The sequence below is a fragment of the Lemur catta genome, chromosome 11 (assembly GCF_020740605.2).
Source record: "Lemur catta isolate mLemCat1 chromosome 11, mLemCat1.pri, whole genome shotgun sequence".
NCBI lineage: Eukaryota > Metazoa > Chordata > Mammalia > Primates > Lemuridae > Lemur > Lemur catta.
This window is the reverse complement of record NC_059138.1, coordinates 24,682,265-24,704,449: the sequence shown is the minus strand read 5'-3', so window position 1 is coordinate 24,704,449 and position 22,185 is coordinate 24,682,265. Positions and strand designations below refer to the sequence as shown.

The following is a 22,185-nucleotide window of genomic DNA, read 5'->3' as shown; positions in this document are numbered from 1 at the left end:
ATTTGTCTTGAGAAGTACAAAAATTTAACCTACTGGATGCCAAAAAGCTGGATACAACACCTCTTTCACCATTCTTTTCAGTTTGATGACTAAGTAAGGAAATGGAACGGCCATAAGCTTTGAGTATTTCACGAAAGGCTATGAAATCCAGAAATGAGTGGTTTCTAATTAGTTTAAGAGTCAAGGATTTCCATGGAACTTTTGGAGACAAAAACTTCCCTTCCAGCAAGACCACAATGACCAAGGTAATTATAACAAACAAGGGCCACCCCAAACCACTGCTGGATAGCTAGGTCAAAGAAATAGCCAACTGTATTTCTCATGGTGTTTTTATTTCTTCCTAAGATTAGGCATAATATAATGTTAGGCATGGTTATGAGAAATTTCCTTTGGACTTCATGCAATAAACATTTATTATTTTTAATGCTAATATTATTTCTCATCCTCCTTTTTCAACAGCAATATGACCATGATATATTGAAGTCTGAGAGCCACTCAAATTCATCATGAATAAGGCAAAGGCTTAAACAAAAAAATGTGTTCCACTGGGAGTCACTTTATATATTTTATATATACATATATATATTTTACTAAGCTAGTGTTTTACTAATACTATTTCATGAATTAAAAATTTTAATCTTTTTTGCATTATTTCTTTTGACATGCTAGAGTACCACAAAAAATAATCTTTTATGCTGGCAGCCTATAAAACTTCTTGAACTCTGAACTGACCTCATCTGTGTGGTATACTCACTGCATGGCTATTAAAATTTGCATCATTAAAATGATAAAATTATATTGAATATACCAAAAGCTTGAATGTCTCTTTGTTCTTTTGAACAGTCTAGTTGATTGTTAAATATCCTACACACAGAGTATATTACCTCACAGCCATCTGCCAGGGCAAACCCTCCACCGACAAGAATGGCTATATCCCAGGGCATGAATGACTGAAATTCTTTCCAAGTAATCAGTGGAGAGTAATCAAAAGCAACTGCAAAAAAAAAAAAAAAAAAAAAAAAAGTCCTACAGTTACACATTGCTTAGAACATGACAATATGACATTTTTTTTCAGCATTCTAAATAGTCATCTCATGGGAAATTTGTAGTATTCCTATATTGTTTTTAAAGGGAGGATTTGATCTAAACTTTGAGTAATTGCCACCTGGCCTCAGGGGAATATTATATTATAAAAAATGCTATAAATTAGAAAAATCCTTTGGATAATATTATAGAATATATTTAGATAAATTATAACATTGTCATTTATAATGCCATTTATTCATTCATTCATTCCACTAACATTTTAGTCTACTATGAATAACACAGTGCATTTAACTATACTATTCTCTGCTGTGAAAAATGTCTGTAATATTCCATTGATTCAAGAGCATAAGTGTAGCATTTTAATTATTATTCACTAATATTTATTTGAATTTTTTATTTTTTAAATCATAAGAAGAACCATGATAGATTCATCAGGATTCCAATTTAAAGATAATTCAGGGTTCAGATTAAATAATTTCAGTATTATTTGTGAGACCCTTGAAATTCTCATAAAGCAGTTATGACAATTTGTCTTGACATTTGCATTCTGATCTCTCCATTATTTTGTTGATAAACAAGTTCATTTAGGGATACAGTATGTCCATTTAACATATGTGTAACAAGCAGCCTTCTACATGTGAGATTTTAAGGTTACTCATGAGTCTCCTTCCTGTCACCTTCCCCCACACCCAAACCAAACCAACCCTTACTGATCACTGAAATGTTGCTACCAGGTTTCTGACTTGGATTAAGGCCATATATCCTGTTAAAGCATAAACGTCTCTGATAAATACCTCTCATTTCAAATGTAATATAGTATGTCTTATCTGTCATTTTTAAACCTAGTATGAATAAGTTTATCAGGGACAGGTGTTGAAGAATGAGGGGAGAGAGAAGGATGAACAGGAGCAAGGCTCTTTCTCAGGGAGGAAATTCTGATGTGGGCTCCAGGGAAGCTAAGGCTAAGCATTGGTTCTTCCATATTTGCCACTGCCAGGCCTTGGGGCTTGGATTGCAACAGAGTCCTCAGGGGCTCTAGGACTCAATGCTCAATACTGCAACATCTCCTAAACACACAGTGAAATATTCTAAACTCAAGTAATAAACAAAAGACATTTATTTCTGTGCTATGCTGTTCACATATATCACGTTCTGGAAATCTGGCACATTAGTCATTCATGGATTCTGACTCAAGGAGTCAGGTGAGGCAACTCAACTTCATGAATTCTGGTTCCATCCTAGTTTGTCAGAACAAACAAGTAAAGCCAGAACTCTACTAGCTTATTTCCAGACAATTATAAATTATTTGTCCCACATCGGCAAAATAGGTGTCTGACTACTCAAAACATGTTGTGTTAGTGCAAAGCAAAACCATGGATGAATCCTATGTTTAAGAAGAATGTGGCTGGGCGTGGTGGCTCACGTCTGTAATCCTAGCACTCTGGGAGGCCAAGGCGGGTGGATCGCTCAAGGTCAGGAGTTCGAGACCAGCCTGAGCAACAGCGAGACCCCATCTCTACTAAAAATAGAAAGAAATTATCTGGCCAACTAAAATATATATAGAAAAAAAATTAGCCAGGCATGGTGGTGCATGCCTGTAGTCCCAGCTACTCGGGAGGCTGAGGCAGTAGGATCACTTAAGCCCAGGAGTTTGAGGTTGCTGTGAGCTAGGCTGACGCCACGGCACTCACTCTACCCAGGGCAACAAAGTGACACTCTGTCTCAAAAAAAAAAAAAGAAGAATGTATGTGGGGCGGGCACACACTCTTCTTATATATGGGGAGAATATGCTCATGAAAATATGCATGCTTGTTTGTCCATGTGTTGCACACACAATGAATGCTCCTACTGAATACCTTTTCTGTCAGTTTTAACCCTAGATTGTGGCTATGTGAGGTTGATTTGCATTTTCTTAGGGACTACTTTGAAGCTGTAAATGCTCTTTCTGTTGAAATTTCTCTACTTTTTAGATCCTCAGCATTTATTATCAAGGGCTCATCATGAGGCAATGATTTCCAAATTTTTTATCTTTACCAATAGTAAGGTTAATTCTGATTATGGCAGCAGACATAGGTTTATTATGGGTCAAATAGTATCACTCGTAGCAGAGCCCTAACCATGGTGCAAAAGGAAATCTACTTCTCACTTCTGCAAAGTAAGCTGATCCTTCTTGTGGATGGAGGATATGTGCTGGCTGAATAGGGGGTTGTAGTGTGTGAATAAGTCAGGCTAAGCCGAGGGTGTGCCAGAATGGACATTCTTTCTGTTCTAAGTGCTAACTAAAACTGTTGGAATTTTATATGGTTTGCTCTTCTGTCACACTCATTCAGAATGATAAATGATACTCAACCAATTTCTCCTGTCGGTGTAGTTTTAGTCGATTTCTTAGCTGGGATAACAAAAAATAGGAGTCCTACAAGTAAGGCAACAGTTGAATCCGTAATATAATCAGCGTAACTGAAAATGAACAAATGTGTATTAAAAACCGGCAACAAGACTTACATAAGCTAAACACCAATGAATTATATTAATATCATTTAAGTACAATAGTAAGGGTGGTATAAGCTATTTATTCTGGATAATCTGTTCTATAATCTATGGATTTCCAACTAAATGACATAATTTACTAGAGCAAATAATCTCAGATCACATTCCTATTGTTCCCATATTTCTCCTTATTTTCAATACCAAATACACACATCCAGACAAACTAGGCTAATGTGGCAAATTTTCCTTGTATGTAAGCTTATAGATATGTTAAATAATTTCTTATTTGAATTATGTATTTTAATCATATTGACAGAGAATTGAATTTGAAACAATTGCTAGAATAGGCAAAGCCTCATATAATTGATATATAACATCCTAACATCCTTCGATCAAATCGTAGCAAAGCATGATGTTTCTAGAGTCTCACAAAATTCTTCTATAAATTGCAAAAAGAAATTGATCTGTTTTCCAAGGTATAACACCTGCTTCTGTGGATACAGGCCCTAGCCATATCATACAAATGAAATCAACCCATTTAATGTTTTGTACTCTATGAAACTCAATCAAAAATATAAATTATTGGAGTGGTTTGTGCAATGCTTATAAATGATCGTTGTACAAATTAAAAGTGAATCAGGAGCAGATGGGGTCTTAGAATCACCAGGCCATTCCAACAAATAAGACAGGTTCCCAGAAGCCTCAATAGTTAAGAAACACCTGGAGACCAGATATAAATGAAATCGGCATAAATAATTAGAATTCAGTTTTAAAAGTCAGCAACATTAATTGGTGCATTTTTGTAACCTGAGAAGAATATGCACACCTTAACGATTATTTTGCTACCTTGTAACTCAGTAATGTGTAGATACTAAAGAAGTGTTTCTACTTCTGTGATTTACTTGAAAAACCTATTAAATATATAATCAAGGAAATGTGTTATCTTTCTCGACCTAACAATTTGTAAAGCAGTCTGCTTTCCTTAAATATACACTTATGTCGTTTCATTATTAACTGTCTACCGTGGTATAATTTATTATACAAACTTACCAATATTTATAATTTTATTGTTCCTTATTTATTTTATTTCAGTTATAATTTTTGGTTGATTTTTTGGCAAATTGGGCCAGGCATCATGTAACCAGATTTTGTTTTATATGAAAAGACACATTGAAATCAGTCCAAGTTCAAACAGATGGAATGAAAACGTTAGGTAGTAGCTATAAATCTTGATATATCATTCTAGCTTTAGAAATTCTAAATACCTAGAACCTCTAAATAACAAATATTAATATATTTTATAGAATATATCTCTTAAGTAACATCAAGGCATAAATATGAAATAATTTATTTTCAAAAGACTTTTAAAATGATTATTATTTTATCATACCTTTTATTTTTAGTTTATTATGGATTAAGTTAGGTTGTCTCAGTATTACAAAATAATAAGCTTATACAAATTTTATTTGCTTTGGATTTGCCAATTAGATTTATATTTTCAAATCTCATCATCTCTCAAACATTTGATTCTTTCCTATTGTTTTTTCTCAGAATTCTAGGTGACACGAGAACCTGCCCATAGACAATATACTGTTTTCCTGCTACAAACAAAGCATGTCCTATATTACAGTTGCCTTCAATAAAGAATAGCAAATAGAAGTTGATTATATTGAAGTTCCTATTGGGATTTCTGCCAGGTTTTTATTAGCTATTGTCTTATTTCATTTAGTTCTTACATACTGGTGTTTAGAGAAAGAATCTCCCTATCTAGGATGGTAGAGCTGGATTTTAAAAAGGGAAATAATTATTTTTTATGTTGTTCTAGATCCTACCACAAAACCACAAAGTACTAATCAATTACTAAACAATAACTTGCTTTAAATACTTGGATAATACTTTTTGTTTATACCTCTCAAAATAAAAAATTTTACTCCAAAAGGAAATAAAATGTTTATAAAGGTGAAGTTGACCCTTTAAAAAATGCTACCACATTGCATTACTTGACTTGTGTAGTCATTAGGAATTTGAATTCAGACGTTGCACCCTTTAAAAGAATGTTGGCAATGCCTGTAAAACCAGAAGTTCTAATTCAGGGAGGGAGGAATTTCTTTATTACATGTGGGCAGAATACATTTGACACAAACAATTTTGGTTTCTGCCCCATAATACATGGATTTTTGTGAGGGATGTGAGACAGGAAGTCCAAGTAAGAAATCTGCTGAATTTAGAAATTAGAGTACTTTAGTGAAAGATAGATTGGGAACAAAAATCTCACAACCAAGTTATTTATATTACATGTAGGATGGCCCTAAATTTAGAAAATTATGCTATTCTCTTCCTCCTCACTTCACATGACTCAGCAATGACTGCTTGTATATAAGACACTGAGAGATAAAATTAACTCTGACCTAGCTCCTAGGATCAGCTTTTGAAATCGGTCTTATCACTTATTCAGGAATTCCTTATCTGTGAAAGAAAGGCTGGGCTGAATGCGTAGTGATCTGGTGCAAAAATGTACACAAATAGAGAAAAAGACAAGATATTGAACCAAATAAATAGTCCTTTACAGAAGCAAAAAAATTAAGTTGATAAAATATACAGACCATGAATTTATATCAGATTATTAAGAGGCATTGAGTGACATTTATTTCACATAACAAACATTTATATAGCACTTTTATAGGGAGACAGGCCACATTATTCTAAGTGCTATTATCATCTTTATTTTCCATATGAAGAAACTGAAAATTAAGGGACTTGCCCAAAGTAAATGGAGGATCCAGGAGTGAAGTGTGGCTCCAAAATCTACACTCCTAACCGCCAGAGACCATAGCCTTCCTGCAGCTTATATTTCTAATTTTGTAAGGATGGGAATAGCCTTGTCTAATGGACCTTGGGTTTTAGTTACAGGGCAGTATGGCTATCCTTTACATGGTATTCTCCTAGATTTCATTCCTCATACTTTGTTTTTTTCTGAAAAGATTACAAGTAAAAATATCTTTTCAAGGGAAAGGAAGAAAAACAAATCTCATACGATATTCCCAGACACAGGAACCACATAGGAGGGAGGCAGAGTATGAAATGGGAAAGGCTGGCAAACGTAACATGGAATGCTCACCCTGAAGCAAGTGCAGACCAGCCAGAAACAAATCCAGGATCTCGGGCAAACCACAGCAGGGCCATTACAATGAAGAGGAGCAAGGTCACAATTTCTTGATACCTGTGGAAAAATTCCAGTACCATCATTTCTTATTTTCTTATAGAAATTCCCTGAGCTATTGCCGGGAGTGATTTTAGCAGAACACTAAACACTGTAAAAGTTGGATGTGTCAATAATTTGAGAGCATCGGCGCAGGTAGAAAAAACCTTACTCCCCTGTGGGGTCTCTCAGGTTTTCATTCTATCTGGCAAATTTTAGTTAGACAACAGGATGCATTTTGTCATGTTGAGTTATATTCACAATGCTTAGCAATTCTGGGGCCCTAATCAAGTGTAATAAATACCTTTCAGGAACTTAAGTGCTGATTGGTTTTTAAACAGCTACTTGCAATATAAGCAGCACATATCTGTGTGTGTGTGTGTGTGTGTGTGTGTGTAGCTTACCTCATTGGCCCGAGTTTTTGGTATTCATTCTTAATCACCTCAGCACAAGCTTTTTGTTGGTATGTTTTGGTTTTGTCACATTTGAACATCTTGAAACTGAAAAAATAATTAAGCCTGTTATTTAAAGAATTCTTTCCCTATCACGTCCTTTATGGAAGATAGTTTTTGTGAAATCTTCATAAAATATGAATCTCCCTGCTAATAACAGCAATCTGTGCTTTTTGCCTATATTTCTAGCTCCTCCTTTGAATATCCTATCCCCTCTTTTCTGTTTTTGCCTGGTTTTCTCACTTTTCAATGCTTAATTTTTGTTGCATATTTTCCATATCTTCCACCAATCTCTTCTTTTTCCAAGTCCATTTGCACCACTGGAATTTTGCCACATGCTGCTTATCACTAGCTAACTCTTTATTATATACTTGACCATTATATTATATTTTTAAAATATGTTTATGATATATCTTCACTGTTAATTGTTGCACCTAGACAAGTTTTATTCCACTAATTAGATAAATTATCCTGAGGAAAGGATAGTGACAATGTCGTAGATGTTTTCTTTGGCTGTGTATCTCTAAGCACTGGCATGCCCAGTAAATGCTTAACTCGTCATCTCAATAATACCTTTGGCAAATTTATAAGACAGTTGATGTCAGATCCATCAATTTTCACAAAGTATGCTAAACTTGAGTTATACACTAGGGTAGGGAAATCATACATATTGATCATAGAGTCCAAACTAGGTCTATTCTCAAAAGTAAAACCAACTCTATTAATTTTTTTTCTTTAAGTTTCTCCACCCCTAATAGTACTCACAATATAATCTTTTAGTTTATTTCCAGTAGTAATTGCCACTCTTCATTATTTTTTACTGCTTGTTTAGGGACCTCTTTCCCCTGTGACTAATTTTTCTGTCCTGAAGTCCAGGGTCTTCAAAACTTTGGACAGTTTTTGTAAAATACTTCTCTAGATGTAAATTTATAAAAATTCCTCCAGAGGAAGAAACAAATAGGAAAATGGCCAGATTCTTAAGGATTATGTCCTGGAACTTTGATGAGTAGCTCAGTTAGTTTACATTATATGTAGGTATAGAAAGCAGGAACATTTTCTTCTGTAAAATTGCTGGGGTAAACATGGATATTTATGAGGGAGTACTTAGGAAGACTGGGGTGTTGGGAGAGTAGCTATCACTTAGTTACAGTTGTTCCTGTAACTCTGCTATTTGCCCTTATTTGGACTGTGATTCCGTTTGAAGGAGCAGAATTTCCACAATTCTTAAGCCATTCACCCTGTACATTCATAATCACCCTCATGCATACACCCCAACACTGAACATAAGAAGATGGACATTGTTGAATTTATAATCAATGAGGGATCAATGAGAAATTTCTTTTTACAATCACAATTATATTACTGACTGGTACCAGTCTTGAAATTGTGTCCCTTGTCACAATACAAATACTGTGAATTATAAGAAATATAACTAATCCACAGGCCACCTAGAGAAACATCTGTGGAAGAGAAGTATAGTTAAAGAAAGAGGTAAAAGTCTCTTTAGAAACTATTTTGTGCCCAGGATACCACACATATACTTTGCCATTTTGGTTGCAGACAATAAATAGTTAAGTCAGAAGCCAAATTGGTTTTGCTACGGTAACGCCTTCACAAAGGAACCGATGTTTTCCAGTGCACCAGCCTCTCCATTTAAATAGGTTCCGTGGCACTGACATATGAGCTTCTCTTCCCGACTACGCTGGAGTCATTTATAACGGGTGAGTTAACTGTGTTAATATGCGACACACTAATCAGAATGCATGTGAGTCCGCCAGGGGGGGCGCTGATGATTTCTGTTTGTCCATCTAAAACCTCTAGAGGTGAACATCCTGGTAGACTGAAAAGGACGCTGAAAAATTTGCTGGAGCACGAAGCCATGCAGCGTCTAACCAACAGTGGATACCAAGGGGATTGTTTAAACATGCCACTGATCGTGATTTATGGACTTTGCCTAATGTATGCACTTCACAGGATGTTTTTCCTCACGGAAAGCACATCTCAATATATTTATTTGTGCCTTATCTTCTTAATTTCTCCTTTTGAAGTGGCAGGCCATTTTAAAATAATGAAAATGGTTTCATATATATTGTATAATGTCATTATATGTAGCAACAAAGAATGACACAACGGTGGGCCTGTGACTCCACTGACTTGAGATTCCTGTCCTCTGTCTCCTGCATTGCCACCTGTACAACTGAATAGGCCCTCAAAGGCTTTCCTGGAAGAGGCACTTAGTATGCATCTGGCCTCTACCCATTGATGCCCACCTGCTGAAGTCAGTGACATTCTACACATTTGCCTCAACAGGAGGACTGCCACACGCTGCTCCCACAATCTGGATAGAGTTTTTTTAAAAAAATCATCAGTACCATCTTCTCGCTACTAACAAAACTGTGTCAGTTCTGGAGAAAAACCAGAAATAGGAGCACAGAGGGGAGAATGTCAGCCCTCATATTACCGGGCTTGGAAAACACGGGCCCAGGCATGGAGCTGCACCTGATCGCAGTGAGTTGTTTGGCAAAGGAGGAACAAATAGCCGACTTCAGCCTCACTGGCTTGGTGAATAATGTGCTGCTTTATTCATAGGTCACTGAAATTATTTAAGTAAAACCCTACACAAATGAATTTGAATTGTTTTAGTTTTCAGGAAGAAAAAATTCTCAAGGTTTGATAAACAGCTATTTTACCCTTCTCTTTGGAGCATTGCTAAATGATTTGAAAACACACTGCTGCATTTCAGATTTTGCTTAGGAGCCCTTCACATTTGTAAATGCTTCCTGTCATCTAAGTCATTAACTCATTGGTATTTATGAACTACCAGCTTTGATGCCAGCCAATACAATATACTGAAATTCTCTTTGATACATATATTTAACATTTTAGCGGCATCACTAGGTCTTTATTGATTGATAATTCTTACTTTAACTTGTATGCGTTCATCGTGGATCTGTATGTGTTAGAATTGCAGCTTTGGAAGTGATCTCACTGATCTTGTGGGTAAATTACATCATTTGGCAGCTGAAGATGCTGAGACTAACAATGGGTCTAGACTTGCAAGAATCACTCATTTGGCCTTTGAAAAGCCACAGTTTTATCCCTGGTCTTGTGACTCCTAATTCAATACTCTTCCCACAGAGAACATTCTCAGATCTTTATTTCACTTGATATTTTGAAGGTGACATCAATTTTGGTGCCAACATGAAGCAGGAACCCCTGCATGCTACAGATTAAAGTAACTTGATAATCCAAGGAAATCCCCACATTAAATCAAGTTTGAGGGGCAAACCTTAAAATTCTACTTCAGCCAGTTGGACATGACAATGAGTTTCCTATGCCCTTCTGGCCTAGTAGCATCTTATTGGCTTAGGATTCAAAGTTCACCAGAATGGATTTGCTTTCTACAGACTTTCTGCCACAGACAATGTTGTTTAAACGAGATCCAAACTTATTCATAAGATACGTGTTATTGTTTGTCAATTTTGTGGGTAAGAAAAAGGCAGAAATACAGTGTGCTTGGCATCTGTGAAAAAGCACTGGATAAGGAGCTAGGAACTTGAAACTTAGACACTTTTATTTATCGTACTAACATGAAATATTTACTTACTTGAATCCTAGGAAAAGCCACTGAAGCCAGATCCAGGACAAGAAGAGAATCATAATAGCAGCCGGGAAGGAAAATATAAACCATGATCCAAAGTTGAGGCACTGGCAGTCAGGATAGCGTCTGTGTGAAAGTACAGAGAAGTGTTCAGGGAAGGAGGGACAAGTGGAACCCTTTATGATGGTCATTGGGACGCAGAAGCCCACATCTTTCCTGGCTGCTGGCCAAGAAGGAAGTCCAGGGATGTACTCACCGTTAAGTAGAGTAGGTTTACTCCTCGTCCCCTGACTTGATTCTGTAACTGTGTAATTATTGCTACATCCCACAAAAGCAAGAAGGGGCATGTTTTGATTTGTGTTCTCTACATTCTATCTCTAAGGAAGTTCTTGTGAGAAAACGCAGCACAGTACTTGATACTCATTAAATGTGTATGAGGGGGAGTGTGTTTTGTTGTTACTACTCACATCATCAGTGAGTGAGGAAAGACTAACAAGCAGGCTTGGGAACAGGCAAAAATTAACAGGACTGAGTGTTCCCATTTTACCCTGGTAGCAGGAACCCCTGGCACCTACGAAGGGACTGTGATCCAGCCCATCTCATGTCTCCTGGCCATTTTCCCCCCTGATTCTTCAGCCCCAAAGCACTGCGACCGTCTCACCAGGCATAGGACAGCCCCTTCTTCCTAGAACTAGATCATGCCTAGGGGCTCGGTCAAATGGAATAACACTGAGCCAGGTAAAAATAATAAAAAGGTTCTATGGAAAACATCAACTTTTTCCTTTAACTTTTCTAGTTATTTTCAACTTTTAAATTCACATAATAACAGAACAACAGCAACAGAAAATGAAGGTCAGATATGAGCACAGTGTCTTTGGTAACCTCATATTCATTGTTCTAAAATGCAGTCTAAATACCAAATAAATCCTCATAGAGTCATTCATTTTATAACTATAGAAAGAAACAGTAGGAAATTTGAGAAACGGTTGTCTTTACTATTTTTTTTTCTTGAGGCAATAACACAAAGACAGAGCTGGAAATCTAAAAAATACAGAAAATGTATAAAAGTAATAAAAACATCACTAACATATTTTAAATAATTTTGAAATCATAAAATAGAACTTTATAGAAAGAGATTTTCAGTGCTTATTCTATTTAAATCATACCTTGTATTTTGTCATTTAAAAACGATTATGTAAATAAATAAAATGCTTTATGCTGCATCTATGAAGCAAATTTATGTAGTTCAGAGTGTTTCTTCTTCTACTTTAAGATGGTCCTTAAGTGATGCAAATACTTAAAACCAATAATAATAGGTTCTCAAAACTCTAGATTTCTAATGTGTTCTATAATTTTCTTTGAGCTTATGAAAAGTTACAAATCTCCCTGGCCCCAGAGTTACCCTTAGCAACTCGAGGACAATTTTTATCTACCTTGAAGAGATATAAGGATTAGCTTACGTATGAATGCAATAAGAAGGTGGCAAATAACCATGGGAAATGTTGGCAAATATGTAGAATTGGATGAGTGGAAAAATGCTTTATCACATCCATGAGGCTCTATTGAAAACTGCTCATTTTTGAAAAATGTTTGTTGTCTTCAGTTGGAAAATAAAATAAGGAATAAAAGGCTTGAGCTGATTTCCCACCAATTTATTAGACTCGGATTACAAGATGACCTGTGTTATTCTGTTCGGCAAGCATAATGACACCCAGAAATACTACTTGGATGAGGTTTAGAACAATGTCCCCAGTCCTAATTTAATTTTTCACCATCTGTGGCTCACACCTTGAAATCTGGCTGCATTGCTCTACCTGCCCATTGGAGAGACTCCTGTAAAATATGTTTGACTAAAAAGGGGCTTTTCTGAATTTTTGCTTGGAGGGATAGTTTGTTTAAAAAAATGAAATCCTGAAAAAGTTAAATTTTGTTGTTTTGTTTTACTTTTTTTTCTTCACCAGGTAAGGAAGTATATAAACAACCACATAGTACTGTGGCCACTATAATCATGACCTTCACCCTTAGACATATAGTGAATATTGTGAATAAATAATGGAATAAATGGCATCCTCTAAGGGATTAATTTTGCTGCAATGTTCCTTTTTCCACTTTTCCTCATATCCTACAAGGGAAGTGACTGCAAACATGTGCCTAAAGCAAATATAGATTTCTTCCATCATGAAGTATGCTAAGAAATTTAATTCTGATAAAAAATCCTTTTCATTCACTCAACACTGTTTTGTTGTCCACCATGTAAGTACTCATCTAGCTATTGGCAACACAGTGGTGAATAGGATGGATGTGGTGGTCCAGGCTCTCATGAAGTTTACATGACAACAAGGCACACAGGTAATAAACAGGTTAGCATATAATAAAATAGACAAGAAAACAGAATAATGTAATATTAGAGAAAGGAAGAAATTTTACATAATGTGGTCAGGGTAGGTGATGTTTGAGATGAGATCTAAATAGCTAGAAATCGTGTGACTAATTGGGAAACAGCATTCCAGAGAGAAGAAATAGCAGATACAAAAGCCTTGATTTAGGGATGAGTCTGGCATGTTTATGGACCAGACAGGGCAGGGGGGAGGTGCAGATCAAGGATGCTGTCCTGTGCGTGTTTATTTGAAATGTCCCTTACTTTTCCAAGTGGTCATGTTGGATAGGCAGTGAGATAAATGAGTCTGGAATTCAGAGGACAGGGCAGGGATAGAGATATAAAATTGGTAGTTATCAGCAGATAGGCAGCAACATAAACAATGAAAATGGGTATGATAATTTAGGGAGTAAGTGGAGTTATGGAAGTTAAGAGGAACTGGCAGTACACCCTGGGGCACTCTAAGTTTTAGAGGTCAGGCAGAGGTGTAGGAAGGAGCAGATGAGCTAAGCACTTTTAATTCTAACAGAAATCCTGTGAGGAAAGCATTAATATCCATTGCACAAAAGAAAGAAACAGTTAAGGAGATTAAGCGGAATGCTCAAGGTTACAGATTGTGCAGTCAGTCAAGCTGGATTTTTAACCCAGGAAAAGTTTAAAACACAACCTCTCTTCATTAACCCCCCAGGCCCTCAACTTCAGCTCCCGGGTGAAAATAGAAAATGCCATATATATTGCAAAATATCCATAGGCTAGAATACAGACTTTATGTTTTAAGGGCATTTCAGAACAGCTATAGAAATGATTGTATCATAATGCGGAGACATGCTTTAACCTAAAGCACATGTGCACATCACTGTTGACACTTAGGAAGATCACGTTGTCACTGCAGCTCTTATGCCCAACTACAAAATGACAAATAACTTTAATACCAATGAAATACACAGAAATGGCTTCAAAAGGGTGGATGCAGTCGTGGTAATTTACAGCCTTTTAATAGATTTTGGCCACTAAGAGTCACAATAAACTAGTATCCACCACACTGATGACAGTCCTTTTGAGTAGTGACGGAATTAATTATTTCTGAGACAAAGCCACTTTTCAGTTTTGTATGCGTGTACTTCCAGAAGTTGCTTTTCAAAATGTTTACTATTTGTTATTAAAGGTACAGGCTTAGATTTCTAACAGCAATAGCAAAAATAGAAGCAGTGGCAATAACAATAGCTAGCATTGTTGACAAGTTGATATGTGTCAGGCCCTCTGCTAGAGCTACATTGTCCCCATTATGCCATTGAATCCTCACAATAAGTTTTAGTATTGTCCCCATTATAGAGATGAGGAAACTGATGTTCAGAGAAGTTAAACTAATATATGGTAGGCTTAAAATTTGAACTAAGGTCTAAGTCCAAACTCTGTGATGTTTAAATTTCTTTTTTTTTAAATTTTTTTAAATTTCAGAATATTACTGGTAGACAAACATTTGGTTGCATATAAGCCTTTGCCTCACCCACACCAGGGCTACAAGTGTGCCCTTCCCCCATACAGTGCTCTCCACATCCATTAGTTGTGAGTGTGCCCGCCCCCTCGACCCCTCCTACCTGACCAGGACCCAATGAATATTACTACCATGTGACTACCATAGTGTTGATCAGTTAGTACCAATTTTATGGTGAGTACATATGGTGCTTGTTTTTCCATTCTTGTGATACTTCACTTTGAAGGATAGGCTCAAGCTCTATCCAGGATAATACAAGAGGTGCTAGTTCATCATTGATTTTTGTAGTTGAGTAGAACTCCATGGTATACATATATCACATTTTATTAATCTACTCATGTATTGATGGGCACTTGGGTTGTTTCCACATCTTTGCAATTGTGAATTGTGCTTCCATAAACATTCGAGTGCACATGTCTTTATTATAGAATGTCTTTTTCTCCTTTGGGTAGATGGGATTGCTGGATCAAACGGTATTTCTATTTTTAGCTCAGACTCCAGCCAATGGTTGGTCTGATAGGATGAAACAGCTGGTCTTTCTAGAACCAGAGTAGGAAGTAATGGGTTAAATGCAGGATAGTATTTATTAACCATAGTGTTAGGAAAAAAGATTAGGTGGTGACTGGAAGAGTATATCAGTAGAGAAGAAGAAGGGGATAAGGGTCAGATAGAGAGCATTAAGCAAACAGGATTTTCCTAATGGAAGAGCCAATAAAAACTGAATGAATTTGCAAGATTATAACAGGAGGTGGTGAAACAAAGAATATTTCCAGAATCCCCTGCTCCAAGGATTTGTCAAGGCTAATGGTCAATTAATCACAGGGGAGAGAGAATAGGGTTTTCAGAATTAAGGTGCCACAGCTCCTAGTTTCTAAGATTGAGAATGCAAGAAATATTTCATACTTCATAACTGAATTCGATAATTGACTCAGTCTTGTTAGTATTATTCTGAAATTCTACTTTCCAAACCACACATTAGCTCATGAGATTGGCAACAAAGGAATAGTTTATTCTAACTGGCCACATCTCCAGCTTTGCTGATATTTTAAATAATAGTTATTATGTGTAGCTATTTATATTTTATAAAAAGAAGATGCAACAAGAGAATATGAATACTCAAATAATTCTTACTTATCTCTGGAAGAAAATGTGCTTTGTTTTAGAAGTTTGCCATCATGGCACCGTCATCGGTGGTCACAGATCTGTGAGGCAGTGAAGCTACAGAATGGAAGGTGCCCTGGGACTCAAGCCACCTGTCTCCACTTCCCAGCTCCTTGGCTGACTAGTAATCATCACTTAAACTCTCTGAGCCTCAGTTTCCTCATCTGTGAAATGAGGGAGATGTATACATGATCTGAAATTCCTCTGTCTTCACTTGTTCTCTTCTTCCCTCCTGTTACCACCAAGCAGGATACATCCTTCTTTATCAAGACAAACATTTCCATTCTTGCTTCTAATTTCATTCCATTGCCACTAGACTCATTCTGATCAAAGTTCTTTTTATTTTTTTTCAAAACCTCATGTGTCTGTTTTTACTGTCCCCTTTCCCTGAATACAAAACCAAACAGACATCTCACCCTTGTTCTAAAAGAAGGCTCTGCCTCTGATCATACCATGCTCGTTCTTTTCTTCTTTTCTTTGTCAAACTTGAAAGAACCATTTAAACTTGCTTCCTTCCTCTCCCCACTACACTCTCACTCCTTAACTGTTTTCAGTCTGATTCTTTTAATTTTTTTCCCATGTGACCATTTCCATGCTCAAGAATTTAATTTTTGGATTTATGTATATAGACCCCCAAATGTATATTAACTCAAATAATGCATTTGCAAATGCCTGCTGAAAATCTCCTATGGATAGACTTTCTGCAGGTCACTTCAATGGATCCAAATTCAAATGTATTAATTTCTTCAGTGAATCTTCACTTCCCCATGTCTTCTCAAGGAGTTCATGGCATCATCATCTATCCAGCCTTATGGAAAAAAGTCCCCAGAGTTGCCCTAACCCCTCCTTACCCTTGAATCCTCACACCTAATTACTCATGACCTCTTGACTTGGCAGTGTCTCAAGTCTAAATCCTCCTATCACTTCACAACTAGCCCAGTTCTGCCTTTCATCATCTGTCAGCACTTTGATCATGGATTCCTAATTGGTTTCCTGTCTCCAGACTCATAGCATCAATCTGCACATTGTTATTCTAAACTGTGCAAAACATGCACAGATTATTCCACTCCTCCCTAAGAAAACCTGTTACAGACTTTGGAACTTTGATTTTATGAATTATTTTTAATCATTTTCTCCATAAACATGGTGTTACCTCTTTTAAAATTGTTCCAATTTGTGTGAGCACATAGCTACAGCCCTCTTTTAGGGCACACCTTGAGTTAAGTTTCTAGGGAGGTAAATTTTTACCTTTGGGGTCTGACTGACCTTGGTTTTGTCTTCAATCTGCTAAATGGAGTCTCAATTTCTCTGTTCTAATGATAATAATATTCAATATTTATTGAGCACATGCTTTCTGCCAGGCACCAAGTACTACTTATTTTATGTAAAACTTGAAACAGCCCTCTAAGAGAGGAATTATATTATTGTCTTCATTTTTCTGGAAAGATAACAGGCTTAGAGAACTTAAGTAATTGTCCAAAGTCATCTAGCTGGTGAATGGAAGAGCTGGGATCTGAACACAAGCATTTTAACTCCAGAGCCCATGTTTGTGATCACCATTATATACCACCTCCACAGCAAGAATACAGAGGGTATGTGCACACTATAATGTATGTAAATTATCTGGCAAGGACTCAATACCTGTCACTCTACCTTCCCAACTATATATCAAAAAACAAATGTTATTATGTTTACAAGTTTTAATGGTTCTCACATACATAAGTTTTCTTTAGACAATCGGATGGAATCTTCTTCCTAGCATGTTTTATTTTTTGTATTTTTTAATATAATTTAAAACAGTGCACTGCACATTGTCAGTCCTCAACAAATGTTTGTTGATTGACTGAGTGAATGAATAGAGGTCTGCTTTTATTTCCACTGAATAACTTTCAGCTTTCTCAGAATTTATTATTATTTTCTTTGTGTAGAGAAAAGAACAAAAGATAGAAGGGCATTATGATTATTATTATTATTACATAGACATATACAAAGACATTGTATATAAAGATATATATATATATGAATATCTCAAAAGAATAGATAGAGCTTCAGAATATGTTATACAATCTCTTCCTCCAACAGTTTATTTGTAAAACGTCACCTTTATCTAAATGTAAATAGTAGGATTCCATTAACTCTGAGGTTTCATGTACCCTTTGGAGTTGGGAGAGACCCAGAATGAAATTGTTCAAAATGATCATTGGTATTGCTCAGAAAGATGGCAAGTAGTATCAAGGTGGCATTATTGTAGCAGATATGTAGATAATGGGCTATTTCTCTCCAGCTCCAAACATCTGAACAAAGAATATATATTTAGGAATTTTAAGCTTTTATAACAGTTCCCAGTGAAACTGAATGCATTCCATTCCCTTGTTGCTTTAGGATGCTACTGTATTTTGGAGGGCCAACATTTTTTTCAAAGTTCATTCCATATCTAGTTTACATAATACTATCAATTATACTTTTTTCACATAAGGGTATGTTTTCTTTAATATTCCAGTATTTTATATCAAAAAAAGATTCTTAGAGTTTTTTCCACTTTGCATATAATTCCTAATGTAAAGGCAACCTTGTGAAGAAAAAAACACTCAGTTTCAAAGCACATTTTAAGTGTTCCCTAAATTTAAAGTACTTTTTAATGATTAGGAGAATTAGAACATTACACAAGGAGGGAAAATAGTTACTGAAACATTTTGTTCAAAGTGCTACAATGTTCTCAGTATGTTGTTACAAACGGATAAATGCATCCAAAGAGTAAAGGAAAAAGTTAAATAAAACAGGAAATTTGGTTGATACACTATGCAAAACACAAAGACCAAGGGCAAACTCAATATGAATTATTTCAACTGTATCAAGTAATTCCACAGGAATGGCGGAAACCATCAGTTCTCTAACATTAACAAAGATAAAACAATAAGAATTAGGTCTAAATGTTACGGGGAAAAAACTCACAGAGCGGACTAAGATGTGGGATCTCTGTCTTTGGGGAATTCATGAGAAAGGATATAAATCTAGCTTTCAGAAAGGGATCAGGTGTATTTCCTGTCTTGAATTAGAGGATATATTGTATAAATCCTCTCTGGCACTGTGAATTTCAGAAGTCTTTTTTAGAAACCAAAAGTCTTTTAAAGGTTTCTTTCTAAGTTTGTTGAAGTGTACATGATGAATGTGTATTCATAGAAATAATAACTACACATGGAGGTTTGTAGAATATTGATCCTAAACTTTTATGCCAGTCTTCTTTGTATACACAAGCTCCCATTCTTTCTAAAATGAAGATGGACATTTTTTGGGTCTTGAATTTCTTGGAGAATATATGCATGAAGAACATTTTGCAAATAATTTCAGAAACCTCATGGAGTCTGTAAATCCATTTCTTAGGGTGTAGCTTTCCTGCCTCTGAGCCCTAATTTTTCTGTGATCTGAAGTCCTGTTGCTGGGCTTCCTCAATGCTGCACACCTTCTTGGGACTCCGACTATTATATGTCCTTTTAGTAGAAGGAGTCTGACATTTCCAACATTTCTTATTACTGACATTTCTTATCATTGTGCAATCTTTCAAATCTTTTTTGAATTCAAACACCAAGTGGTACCTCTATTCACCACTCATATTTAAGTTCAAATGCCAGTCCCCAAACTCTACATAGATTGTCCCATGAGAATAATTCTTACTTTAGCTAACTACCATTTGCAGTATTATTTGCAATGAATAATGTCCTCCCTGTTTGATCAGGCTAACAATCACGTAAACTCTTGATTAAGAGTATCTCCTCTGAGCTGACCTGGGTAATCTGTAGGCATAGGCTAATTCACTATATCCTGACTATTTAAATTTCAGTACAAAGAAAGGTCTGTAGACTTATAGATGTCCTGATGGGGGGAAAAAAAGAGAGTTAACATAGCATCTCTGTTCTTGGATTTTCTGAATTAGGTGAGAATAATTTTTATAATATAGTGCTGCTCATTTGTTAAATGACCAATTCAATAATGTTACTTACGTATTGAAATGCTCAGCGAAGATCAGGTTGGTGGAGGTACCAGTGATGGTTGTCAGTCCCCCAATCGTAGAAGAGTAAGCAATGCATAAACACATTAGTTTACACATCATGTGGTTCTTCTTTGTTCCATATTTGTTTCCTGTGCCTGAGTTCTGTACAACAACAACAACAACAACAACAAAATACCATGAAAACAGCCCTATTTGTGGTCATAACAAGCAGTAACAACATTTGTTATGGACTGAATGTTTGTTCCCCCTGCCCCAATTCATATGTTGAATCCCTAACTCCTGATTTAATAGTATTTGGAGATGGTGCATTCAGAAGGTAATTGGGATTAGACAAGGTCATGAGGATAGGCTCTTGGTCTGATGAGATTAATGTCCTTATAAGAGGAGACATCAGAAAGCTTAATGTCTCTCTATCTGCCATGTGAGAAGGTGGCCATCTGCAACCCCAGGAGAGAGTCCTCACCAGACATCAACCTTGCCAGACTTTAATCCAGTCTCCAGAACTGTGAGAAATAAATTTTTTAGTTTGTTTGTTCAAGTCACCCAGCCTGTGGCATTTTGTTATGGCAACCGGAGCTGACTAGTACAGTGCCTATCTTTCCATCAGTAGAAATGTTAACAATAAGAACCATTTAAACTGAAACCACTGAGATATTTTACAAATATAATTTCATTCATTCCCTCATCCTTCTTTTTTGTGTCTGACCCAACTCTTCCCTCATATCTTCCCTTCCTCCCACTACTCCCAAAGCTTTCCATTGTTTTTCTGCTAATATTGGTGGTACATGGTCAGTAAGTTCCTTAACCTCTTTTTGGAGAGTTTTCCCACCTTGGTACCTAATGGATGGTCCCCAGAGGATACCACTCCCGACATTGAATGTTTTCAACCCCATATACCTCAGAACTGAGAGGGGAAGTTAGTGTCATCCCTGCTCCCCACTATCTCTTCCAGAACGTTAATCCTCTACTTGCTCAAAATAAATCAATTTTTCTCCAAGGATCATGTAATTTGCAAATGTCTTTCCCTATTCTTTTGACTATGACATTCTGATCTCCTAGTCACTCACTACTGTCATTTAAGATAACATTTGCACTTGGTACACAATCATCTTCTGTACTCCAAATCCCGTGAGCATCTGGATGGCTATACCATGTTCATGAATAACTTTTCAAATATCCTGGCCTCACAGATTTTTGACCTCATTTCCAAATACCTTCAATTCTGCTCCACCTCAGTCACCCCCTCCCACAGTTACACCTTGGACAGTGGCACATCCTCAAATGGTTCCACCTGGGAAATCGCTATTCCAAATGTAAGTATTTTCTTTAAGAGTAGGACTTCGTAGGGTGACAGCCAAAAGCAACTTCATTATTTCTCTCACTCATGGCCCATATAAGCACACTTTGTTGGTTTGATTCTTGCTGTTCCTATAGTGAAATCCAGGGCAGAACCAACAAGTTTCCTGGTCATTTCATTTAATAAATAGATTTTTGGTCATGTTTAGTCAAAAGAGAAGCTTCATTTCAGTAGCTTAAATAAACAGTGCTCCATTTAATTTAAAAAGTCCCAATTTTATTTAAAGTTAAATGTTCTTTTCTGCCTAGATCAGGCCTGCCTGAAAGTCTATAGGTGGAAGGAGGTTTGTGAGTTTGGCCCTTCCTCTGCACTGCCCGCCCCCAATTCTAATTCCTCCCACCATTTGCTAGACTCAGTTTCTAAATCCTCCATATTTGGGTTGTCAGGAGAAGGACAGGATCAGGAGAGGAGTGGTAAGGATTAGAAGAGGTCTTATTTGAGTGGCATATGAATTAAGATATGACATTAGTACTCTCCAGGCTTGGTGGGTATTCAAAATGACTCCATGTGGTGAGCACTTGTATGGGATTTTAAGAGGCTTTTATCATTCAGATAAGAACATCAGAGTGTTGCTCCTTCTGTGTGGGTAATGTATCTCTTCCACCTGGCTGCTTATGGCACACTGTGATTTCTACATATGTTAGTCTCACCTGGCCTCTATATGCTGAGGTCAACTTACCCTGAATAAAAGCTCTCTTGGAGGAAGTTGCCTTTCAAATTACCCCGAATACCACTCTCCTCACATGCTCTCTGCCTCTGGTCCAAGGGAAACAGGTACCTCTACCCTGTTGTCAGTGAAAGTGAAGCTGAAACTCCATGGATAAGGAGATTCAGCTATGACTTTTCACTTTCTAATTTTTCAAGAGTGTGTCAAACACTAATCCATTGACCTCTTCTATACCTAGATAGCAGATATCAAGTTCTTCAAGTGGTGGTTTCTCAATATCTATCTTCCCATGGTAAGTCAGAGACTCTTCCCTTCCCTCCTTGTGGATCCTAA

At 36.5% G+C, this 22,185-nt stretch overlaps 1 protein-coding gene across 2 annotated transcripts in view; it reads right to left on the bottom strand.

Moving 5' to 3' along the window:
* Positions 1-22,185, bottom strand: part of SLC13A1 (solute carrier family 13 member 1) — a 74,975-nt gene that overhangs the window by 7,651 nt on the left and 45,139 nt on the right. Inside the window, exons 7-12 of one of the 2 annotated variants that reach the window (XM_045564922.1) lie at positions 19,818-19,969; positions 10,793-10,912; positions 7,138-7,233; positions 6,653-6,754; positions 3,398-3,504; positions 885-994 (exon numbers count right to left, since the gene is read on the bottom strand). In XM_045564922.1, coding sequence (XP_045420878.1) covers positions 885-994; positions 3,398-3,504; positions 6,653-6,754; positions 7,138-7,233; positions 10,793-10,912; positions 19,818-19,969 — 687 coding nt within the window. The remainder of the gene's footprint in view (positions 1-884; positions 995-3,397; positions 3,505-6,652; positions 6,755-7,137; positions 7,234-10,792; positions 10,913-19,817; positions 19,970-22,185) is intronic. The other variant, XM_045564923.1, reaches the window with a different exon arrangement.